The sequence below is a fragment of the Sceloporus undulatus genome, chromosome 2 (genome assembly GCF_019175285.1).
Source record: "Sceloporus undulatus isolate JIND9_A2432 ecotype Alabama chromosome 2, SceUnd_v1.1, whole genome shotgun sequence".
Lineage (NCBI taxonomy): Eukaryota > Metazoa > Chordata > Lepidosauria > Squamata > Phrynosomatidae > Sceloporus > Sceloporus undulatus.
In genome coordinates, this window is record NC_056523.1 from 65,897,914 (window position 1) to 65,909,273 (window position 11,360).

The 11,360-nt window shown below is 38.7% G+C and overlaps 1 protein-coding gene across 1 annotated transcript in view; it reads left to right on the top strand.

Moving 5' to 3' along the window:
- TAMM41 (TAM41 mitochondrial translocator assembly and maintenance homolog) overlaps positions 1-10,765 on the top strand; it is a 35,143-nt gene extending 24,378 nt beyond the window's left edge. The window contains exons 6-7 of the mRNA XM_042454331.1: positions 2,404-2,466; positions 7,573-10,765. Of these exons, the coding sequence (XP_042310265.1) occupies positions 2,404-2,466; positions 7,573-7,646 (137 nt within the window). The 3' untranslated portion in view covers positions 7,647-10,765. The remainder of the gene's footprint in view (positions 1-2,403; positions 2,467-7,572) is intronic.
- The last annotated feature ends 595 nt before the right edge of the window (positions 10,766-11,360 follow it).

Genomic DNA, 11,360 nt, shown 5'->3' on the forward strand with positions numbered 1-11,360 from the left:
TGGGAGGTATGGTATTTCAATGATGCATGCGTCCTAAGAGTCCAAAAGCTGCACCAAAGCCACGCTCCGGTCCTAAGGACTGGAGTGCAGCTTTGGTGTGGCTTTTGGACTCTTAGGACTCATGCATCACTGAAATACCATACTTCCAAAGTGACTCGAAGCAGCTTTATTTTGGCCTGTCTGTAACAGGCCTATGTGACTTTCAAGATACAGCGGGCTGGGGTTTGGTTCCAGGATTCCCTGTGGATAGCAAAATCCATGGATGCTCAAATCGCATTAAATGCAGTGGCATAGTAAAATGGTGTCCCTTATATAAAATGGCAAAATCAATATCCAAGCTGTGGATAGTTCAGTGGATAAGGAATCCATGGATAAAGAGAGCCGACTGCACTATTGGACTGTACATTCCTGCAGGCTTAGCCAGCAGAGCCAATTGTAAGGAACGCTGTGAACCGCAATCCAGCAAGATCAGGAGGGCCTCATGGTTTCCATCTCTGGTTTAGAATAAAGTATCTTCAGTTGATGACATCCAGATTTCTTTCTCTTTCACTGAACATGTACTGCAGAAATAATGCAGCTTGACACTACTTTAACCACTATTGCTCCATGTTATGGAATCCTGGCAATTCTAGCTTGTTTTGGCACCAGCGAAGGCTAAATATGTCACAAAACTATCAGTCCCAGAATTCTATAGCATTGAGCACGGCAGTTAAAGTGGTGTCAAAGTGCATTAATTATGCAGTATGGGTTCAGCCATAGTCAGTGGAGTTTTGTGGGACTGTGCAGGTGCTGATTTAGAAGTGATAATGGGTTGGATGAAATCCAGGAAGCTGAATCCTGATGAATCAGGGACTTCACGACTAGTTAGTCTTGGGGGCCAACCTATTCTGGGCAGAATTGCTCTCCCTATGAAAGAACAAGTATTCAGTCAAGAGGTACTTATTGCTCCACAGTTCTCTCTGGAGGTCCAAGTGACCTTAGTGTTATAGAAAACCTTGTATCAGCCTTGGGTAGTCATCCTGCCCTAGACAGAATCAGCTTGCAGGGTGATCAAACATCATCCTTTTCCAGGATATGTCCTACATTTCAGCCATCTGTCCAGGAGGAATCCAAAATATCCTCCATTTTGAACATGACTACAAAGCACGGATTTATATTTATATTAGTGTTTTTAGGTTTTATTTTGTAATGTCTGACATTTTTCTTGAATGTCCTATAATTTGTGGTGCCTCATCTTCCTTTACGCTTAAGCCATCTGGTCACCCTGCCTACAGTGAACTATTCTCTGGTAGCTTCCTGGCTGGACTTCTGCAGTGCTTGTATTCACGGGGCTGCCCTTGAAGATGATTATGAGCTTCAGTTTGTAGAGAATTTGGTTGCTGGAGCACTGACCACTTACCTAGATGAGGCCGTATTGCACCAAATCTTTTTTTTTTAATCTATTTGCCTCTAAGGCAGTTGGAGGTGCCTTGAAAACATTATAAATAGCTCATAAACCAAATACTGTACTGTGAAAGAGCACCACAACTTGTATAGCCTTACCAGTCTAGTAAAATCGTTGGATGAGGTTCTTCAACTGCAGTCAATAATGTTACGTTATGTTTACATGGGAGGGGGTGGTTTTTATTTGCTGGTGCTCCAGCACTGACATCCACTTCTTTAGAGAAGTTCAACTTAGTACTAGTTTTGCAGTTTCCCCTTTGGCTCCATGTCAAGGCATTTTTATTTGCCTTAGGCATTTTAAATTGGTTTTATGATTGCCTCTGTCTGAGTTGTAGCAATATGTTACATCTCAGTTTTGATGTTTTTCTGAAGCATGATGTAGAAAGTTGTGAATGTTTTTATTGTATGTTTTTATTATTACATCCCACCCTAGTACCCATCAAGCTGAAGGGCGGTCTAGAAATTCTTAAATAAATAATTATAAAATAGGACTAAGAACTGCATTAGAATGAGTAGAGAGCAGTTTTGACTGCAGCTTCTTCTTGAGGGTCCACTCAGTATCATCATCATCATCATCATCATCATCATCATCATCATCATTTCTTACCTGCTTCTCCTCGTGGATCAAGGTGGGAATAACAACAATGTTCAACATCAATTAAAACACAGTAATAAAAAAAACCCCTCATGTTTGTCTCTGTATATTGAGATGGCCTTCAGAACTATTTTTAATGTTATCTCTGTGTTGCATATATTAAAAGTGGTTGGAATGAGGGTTTCAGTCTAGTTGACGAAAGCAAACTAGTGTTTATTTTAGAATAACTGCCAAGGTATGCTGCCATGCTGAGTTTATTGTGTTACTGGAGGGGGGGAAGTTTAACTTTTAACCCTTTGAAAAAAAAAGTACCATGCATAACATCTGTTTTTGTTTGTCCATTCTCTCTTTTTCTTTCTCTTCAGGCATTTCAGGAATTGTGAGAGCGTCCAGTCTAATTCAGACTGCTAAAACCGCCTTAACAGCTGGTAAGAGCATGTGGTGCTGTGTTTTCCTGTTTAGGCTTACAATCAAGGAAGGCAAATTAATCAGAATTAATAATAATGATCTTATATAACCGAGGGCTGCAGACAGCATGAAAATCAACAAGGGGGCCTGTTGATTCAAGCACTTTAATAACTGGCACCCTTGTTAGGTTTGGAAAGTATGGAAAGCAGTCTGGCAGCTGGTGCCTGCAAAGCCCTCTGCAAGGGATTCTTGTCTGCCATTGAGAGAATCCATTCTAATCACACTGAAAAACTTTTTATCTTTCGCCCCTGCTAACAAAGCTGTACTGTCCTCTTCAACTGCTCAGATTTTTCTGCCGTTGAGCTGGTGGCTGCCTGGGTTTGCAACTCACTCATCTGGGCACTGCTGAGTTAAACTGTATTTCCAACAAGTATTTAAACAAGCATTCAGGGATACTATTAACAGCTCATGGCCATAGTTTTAATTAGTTTAGAAGCTTGTTTTGCCCTATTAAAAAGTTGCTCTTTCACACCTTCCTCCAGAAGGAAAAGTATTAAAAGTGCAAAATTGCCATTTACACTTTATGGTGGCAGGTGTGTTTTCCACATCGACAACGGTGCAATTTAGCTCTCCAGTCAGTTGGAGCAAGATGATGGGTATGAATGCAGGTGTCAATGTAGCACACAGTCTTGCCATCATAAACTGTGAGTCAGTCATTATTTAACTAATTGGCCAGAACTACATTTGAATATCTTTGTCAAACTTCTCTGTAAAGTACTATGTTCTGAATTCAACCATTGGTCCTTGCTGTAATATTGTCTCCTCTGACCATCAGTGGCTCTGTGGAATCACAGGAAGATTTTCCAGCTCTACCTGGGGATGATGAAGATTGAACAGGGACTCACAGTGTGCAGATCATATATATGGCCACTAAGCTATAGTCCTTCCTCAGCTATGAGCCTTCCCACATAATGTGAAGGCAATAAATACAGTGGGCCCTTGGTATCAGCAGAGGTTTGGTTCTAGGATCACCACCCCATGGATACCAAAAATCTGGTTGCTGAAGACCCATTATATACAATGGTGTAGTAAAATGGTGTCTTTTAACAGAAAATGGCAAAATCTAGGTTTGCTTTTTGGAATTTTTAAAAAATATATATTTTCAAGCCGTGAACGGTTGAATTTGTGGATGCCGAATTCATGGAGACAGAAAGCCAATTGTATTATCAAAAGAAATGGGGGCTGTTTGAAGAAGATTCCTTTATTTTCCTGAGCTTATATATATTCTCATCTGTAGATTTTGATATAGATAGTGTACTGCTTTCTTTTCCCTCTTGTGCACATGAGCCAGTGCTACATATTCATAAATGACTTAGGAACCTCATCTGAAGAAGTTAATTTAGCTGCTATACCTGACTTTTAAGTAAAATAATAATAGAATCATAGAAGCAGAAGAGACCACGGGGCCATCCAGTCTAACCCCCTGCCATGCAGGAACTCACAAAGCATTCCTGACAGATGGCCATCCAGTTTCTGTTTAAAGACTTCCAAAGACGGAGTCTCCATCACTCTCCGAGGGAGTGTGCTCCACTGTTGAACAGCCCTTACTGTCAGGAAGTTCCTCCTAATGTTTAGGTGGAATCTCTTTTCCTCGAGCTTGCATCCATTGTTTTGTATCCTGTTCTCTGGAGCAGCAAAAAACCAATAACAATGAACAAAAATAAGATGAAAGCTTTCTTTGTTTCTTTGTTTACCTTGGTTTTATGGTTTATGAAACTTTGGTTGGAAATTGCTGAAAATTTTCATCTTAGTATCATAAAATTGGAAGGGTCTGCAAGGATCATCTAGCCCAATCCCATACCATGCAGGAATAAACAACTGAAGCCTTCCTGAAAGGTGCCCATCCTTTTAAAGACCTGCAAAGAAACAGGGCCCACCATCTTCCAAGGCAACATATATGGTACAACAACAACAACAGTAGTAATAATTTTTAAATAATCTTCTTAATATTTAGGTGGAATCACTTTTCTAATAATTTGAATCCATTGGTTCTATGCTCTGGAGCAGCAGAAAATGAGCTCTTTCCATCTTCTACATGGCATTTCTTCAGATATTTAAACATAGCTATCATGTTACCTCTCAGTCTTCTCCTCCAAAGGAAACATATTCAGTTCCCTGAGCCATTACTCACAAAGCTTGATTTCCAGACCCCTGATCATTTTGGTTGTCCTCTTTGCCAGCATCCTTTTTGAACTGTGATGTCTAGAATTGGACATAATATTTCAGGTGAGCAGAATAGAATGGCACTATTACTTCCAATGAGCTGGACACTGTACTCCTGATGATGCAACCCAGAGTTGCACTGGCTTTTGTGGCTGTTGCATCACACATCATCTGTGAGAGATTCAAGTTGAATTGGCACCTTGAATGTGGTGCTAGAGACTAGAGTTGAAAATCTTACTTTCTTGACCTGGCTGAGGGACTCCGGGAATTGTAATCTTTAAGAAGTAACATTTCTAACTTCTTCTAGAGGCTAGTTCCTAACTCCTACAGTGTGATGCATTAGCCACCTGTTGTAAAATTATTTAATTGGTAGGAATCCCTGCATGTCTTGGGCTGTTAAAACTAATTTATTACTTAGATAAGTTTGTGGGCTCCCTGTACGAAGAGCATTGATAGCAGCAGTGCGGGAGATGTCTTAGAACTATAAACACAATTAGGTTTGCTTGCTGCGTGGGTGTTTCTCATATATTCAGCTGCATACTACGATACTGGTTTAACTACTCAACCATCCTCCTCTTATTACAACTGTAATTCTCGTAATGAATCTTTGAACTAGCACAGGCTTGCATGAGTATTATTTATCGTGCTGTGTTATCCACCCATCTCCTACACCCTTTTTCCTCTTTCCCATGCACACTTTATTCAAATTTTAATGGCAGGCTTGAGGCAGTATCTTAAAGCCAGACATTGCATTAACAACTTGCCTTTCATCTTTCCCTCCCCCACCCAGCAGTCATTCTGAATAGATTCAACTTCTAGAACCTGTATATATTGTGAACATTAAAGGTTGCTCAATTAGCAATTTTAACAGTTACTTGTTTCAATATAATGCCTGTATTTTATAAACATTTCAGTTACCACATGTTGAATCACAGGTAAAATAGCCCTTGTTAAGTTCAAGAATGCTGTTGACCATTTGCTAGATAGTTAGATTCTGGATGGTAATCACTGTGTACTGTTCGCAAACAGTATTTGACAAAAAAATACAACAAAGATCTTCAGCCTTCTGACAGGAATTCCCTTCATCTTTCTCTGCCAATGTGGTTTTAAACTAGTGTGAATCCTGTACTTTTGTTTACTGTCAGATGCTCTATTTAGCTTTTCAAGAAAAAAGGCCTGTATGTTTTCTCAAACTTATGGCAAAACTTCTGGTCTGGTTTCTATTAGAAATGGCACCATCCGTTGATTTATTTTTCCTCTTGGCCTTACGGTCTTTTGGAACTTAAGGCTTTGAAAAGTTTTATATTTAGCTGCTTGTAAGAACTGTCCCTCCCCTTCTCTCTCTCTCTCTCTTTTTTTTCATTTGGCAATGTTATGCAAAATGAAACCATTCTTTATTATATTTGCAGTAATGACCTAGTCAGGTGTAGCTTTCTGCCAAAATAGGGATTCCTATTCAGTTCTAAATGTTAACTCTTCTAGCTATCTGTGGATATGTTTTAAAGCTGGGAGGGGGGGAGTCCAAATATTCTGAAATTTTATTTGCAGAAATAGGGTGTCTCCGAAGTACAGGGGTCATGTTAGTCATTTATGGGAACAGAGTTTAGTAGCTCTCTTCTCTTGAATATATTTCTTCTTCTTTGCGCTCTGGTAGCTGTTCTCTTTTGTCACTTACTAGAAGTCCATGCAGGTTCAAAAGAGAGGGAAAGACTTCAGAATTGCCCATGTAGAGATATTAAGGTTAATAGGAACCAGCGGCTGCTTGGAGTTCTACCATCTCCATTTTTATTTTTAAAACTGAATCTGCCTTATCAGCACCATGAGATGTTGATTAGCACTGGTAGCTCTTTGCTTTGGGATGTTCTCATTGCCTCAGACTAAGAAATCATACAAACCAAGAGAAAGAAGGGAACCTGAGAGAGACAATTCAGTGCAACATGTTATTGAGATAATTACTTAAATATTTGTGAATTAAATCTGCATGTTTCATTGTTGCTTGTTTCCATGCTCAGTAAAATTTCTGAAAGTGTTCATATAAATGGTCTTCATGGACAGAGAAGCAGAGTGATGTCCTATTGTCATCAGCAACACCACCACAATAGTTTTGATCCATTCTTAGTAATAAAGACCTTACTAGTAAAAACGTTAAGAACACAGGAATACAGTGTTCTCTGTTATTATAAACTACTGGTTGTTGTGTGCATTACAGTCTTAGATTATCAATACTTTGAAGAAATCATCACCAGAATTATGGCATCTGTGGATATGATACACACACTGTGCCATTGTATTTAATGGGATTTGATCATGCATGGATTATGGTACTGATGGATGGTCCTGGAACCAAGACCCAGTGGATACCAAGGGCCCACTGTATTACTGTAGTTATTTTTTTAGCCTTTTAATTATAAACTTTGTAGTTGATGGAGAGCAGTGATCGAGAATGTTCAGTGGGAGAAAATCATTTAATCTTGCTTTTCCTTTATAGTAGCTTTCTAAAAAGCATAGACTAAAATGAGTTGTGGGAGGGACTTTAAAAGCAAGATAATAATAACATTAGTAAAGTATGGCTTTAAATAGCAGATAAATTTGAAGGTCGAAAAACAAAGCTGCAAGCTAAAAATATTAAAAATGTGCAAAAAAATAAATTTGTAGGCCTCTGGCTACTTAAAGTAAAAGGCTCTGGTAATTTTTGAATAGTAGGGTATTCCATGCCAGTGCCACCAGAATAAATGGTGGCCACATAAACACACACATGTGCTTCTGTTCCAACTTATCATCTCTGACAACTGTTGCAGACTGACATGGCTCAGTAGAAGCAGTAAAGGACTAAGTTGTGGCCTGTTAAAATCCTCCATCCTTATTGTTCTGATCTCTCTATTACTTTTTTAAAAATCTTCTAGGGATGAAAAAGTCGGTGACTTACAGCATGAAAAAACTTTACAAAATGACAAAAGGATGGCTGAGGAAGACATGATGACTGTAGGTTTATGCAACTGATATTCTTGTGGATAAACGCTATCCCAGTTCTACATGTTGCATCATCATGCCTTGGAAAATTTAAGACTATGCAGAAACATGTTTGTGCTATTTATATACAGACAGTCTTGAAGAGAAGATAAACAGAGATCTTCATTTTCTGTTTCCTTGAAGAATATCTGGAGGATTTCCCCCCAATGCCTCTTAGAACAGTTTGTTTTCTACCTTTACAGAATCAACTGGTTTTAAGTGTGAGCTGTGTAACTGTTGTCATTTTTCACTCCTTCAGAATGTCCTCCCTTGCATGTTGTGACATTTTTTAGTTCTCTCTGGTATTTTTTTCTGTCAGCTTTTCTGCAGGGGTAATTCTTTGTTCTTTCATCTTTGACTACACCAAAAGCTCTCAATGGTCTACTCACACAGCTTTAAGAAACACAGAAATTGCTGGATTGAATTCCTGTCCTTGTAGCCCTCTGCTGTGCAGAGTGGTGTGTCAAGTACCGATGGAAAAAGGTCAGCCTTTTTTTAAAAGGCATAGTTGACAGCAACATGATTCACAGCCAAATATTGATGAGTGGGTCATATTTCAAAACAAGGTCGGGTTATAGTTGAGCTTCTGTGTCTGATAATGTGTGTATAGGGGTGTGTGGATACATAATTTAAGCCTTCTTGTGTACTGCCACTTCAGAGGGCTTTTAATGTCAGCCTCTGGTTAAAATAAGGGGACAATTTTCTTGTTACAAGTTGCTTTCATTCCTCACCAACCTAAATGTATGAATATCAGTTATCGACACTCGAAGACATCAAAGCTGATGTGGCTAATTCTCTAATTAATGACACACAGCCATCAGTATTGCACTATATTATTAGAGGGATTCAAATAATGGCATTAGTCCTAATATCTGTTGACTTCAATGAGGAATCTTGTATTTGTTTCCCTTGGGTTGTTTATTTTTTTGTTTTTCCCACTACATGTTCTCCTCCATGATAAAAGTGTTTTGTTAAGATTTTTTTTTTTAAATTTGCAAGATGTTTACCACAGAGAAATGGGCAAAGGCATTAAGATGTATGTGGGGGTTTCTGCTGGTGACAGCTGAATGCAAAGAGAACATGGCAAGACTGAACCCGAGAAATAAGAAGATGGTTCTCTTACAAGTTAAACCATGATAAATAGTTGTAGATTCTTTTTTAATTAAAAAGCTTAGAAGATCTTTGCTTCACAAGTCATTTTAATTTGGTTACAGTACAGTAAAACCTCTAACTTATGGGCTTAAGGGAAATCACTACCCAGCATATATGTGGATTGGAGGTCCAATTGGTACATGTACTTGAAAACTGGTAATAGCATTACTTCTAGGAATAATATAAATTTAAATGGATTTAGTAATGTTAAAAAGGTAATCATTAAGAGAACAACATTTCATAAAAATAATAAAATTGTTTTGTTCATGCTGTGGAAGTTGCCATGTCGAAATGAAGGGAAACTTGAATTATTTCTGTATTCTTTCCGTGATCAGCACTAGAAGAAACTACCGTGTGTTTTTAGCTGAGAATGATGGGAAGTGTAGTTAAATACTTCTGGAAAGGAAAATGGGGAAAAACAGGACTAACCAAACCTGTAGGCAGAGGTTCATAACAGAGGAAGTGAGCTTCTTGAAATCTACTGTTTACACTTTGGACATGAACATTTCTAAGAAGCAATTTGCTGGCCATCTCACAGTGTGAATAGATACTGTAGGCTAAAAACTGCTGTGCTGTTTTCTGAATGGTAGATGTGCACTCCAGAATGTTGTTACCTCTTGCAAAATCCTAAATATTAGAGCTTTCTGGCTCACTTTACCAAACAATCACAGTCTGATTTAGATATGTGCCAACTGATTTTAATAAAATAGAATTTACTATGTTATGGCACCAGTCCGCAAACCTTAGCACATACCCAAGTTTAGAGTGGGGTGGCAGGAGTAATTTTCTCATATGCAGTTTCTGATAAGACATTTGCATTTATCATTGCTCTGCTTGAAGAAGGGGGTATAGCTCAGTAGCAAAGCCCATGTAGACAGGTTCAACCTCCAGTATCTCCCAGAAAGGCTGTGAAAAGCCTATCTTTGAAAACTTGCACAAATACTGCTAGAGAAGAGCAGAACAGAGGATGGTGCTTACAGGAGTTGTAGAAAGCACTTTAGGAAGAAAGCATTTTAGGGAGGTTGAATTACAATTTCAGAAGATACTGGAATATTTAGAACTGATGAGTTTGTCTGTCCCCATCATAGGTTATCTACTGGGGAGACCTAAACTATTTTACTGTTGGACCTGAATCAGGAGTCAAGCAGAAGTGTGTGGGTCAGGGGGATAGTCTCATCCAAACCTTTCTGAAAGTGAGCTGCCACCACCCATTCAAGTACCTTGCTAGTTGTCACATGCTGACAGATCTTGTGACTAAATGCATCTGAGGAAGTAGACTTAAGTCTATGAAAGCTTATGCTGCCAACGTCTTTAGTTAGTCTCAAAGGTGCTACAAGATCTCTCTACATACAGATCATGTGACTGTTGTGAGTCCAAGAGACATCTCAAGATGTGGCAGTGCTTAACTGTAGAAAGTATATGGAAACCAGTCAAGAGGCAACCCTACAGAAGAAAGCTTTTTGAGCCTTATTGCTTCAGGCAAAGGATGCATATGGACTGTAAAAATAATACATTTTGATGCCACTTAGTGCTGTAGCTCCATCCTATGGAATCCTAGGATTTGTAGTTTTACAAGGTCTTTAGCATTCTCTGCCAAAGGGTGTTGGTACCTCACAAAACAACAACTCCTAGGATTCTGTATCCATGACAGTTAAAGTGGTGTCAAACTGAATTATTTCTACAGTGTAGATTCACCCTAAGAGAAATGCGGTTGAACTGAAATCCATATGAAGAAGAAATATTGATTTTTTAATATATATTGGTGAATGACATTCTTGTTTTGGAAATTTCTTTTGAGAGCCTATACTTCCACCTCTCCAGATGGGTACCTGCCCTCCTTTCTTTGTTGGTGAATACTTCTTGTCTATGAACATATATCTCTGCATTTTATAACTGTATTTTGAATAATAAAATTGCTGTATTTTTTTAAAGGGACAATTGTCTCCAAAGGAGCTCTTCTTAAAACATCAGTATTTGTTAATAAACAAAGTGGTGTGGTTCCTGCGTGGTAAACCAGTGTGCTTTCTTTCCCAATTCTTCCCGAATGTATTTATGGGAATATTCACACAACTATGAATATATGCAATTCAGAAGGGTGAATGCTCCACACAGGAACCTGGATTTTTTTTTAACAGGTTTGGTCTTTCACACTGTGCCCCTACAAGCCACCCCCTCCCCCCTGCAATTTCATGGATTCCTACATAGATTTAATATAAGATGTTTCAAAAGGCAAAAGGTGGGTTGGGGAGAATGACGTGTTCTGTTAGCACTGACCCATCTTATGCTGCCGGTTGCAAAGAGTGTTATCTTCAGGGTTTTTTAAAAGCCCTTAAAAATTCCTGTCTTCTCACTAAACTGAAATGCAGTCTTATGTGAATGTTGCCAATCTATTCTGTTACTGTACCAAAAGCTTCTGAATACCATCCTGTTTTGCCATGCAACTTGGGGAATAGGACAGAGAAGAGTAAGCCAAGCTGATGAAGCATGGACTAAAGATACTATAAATTTGCTGTAGCTTCAAACAATACAT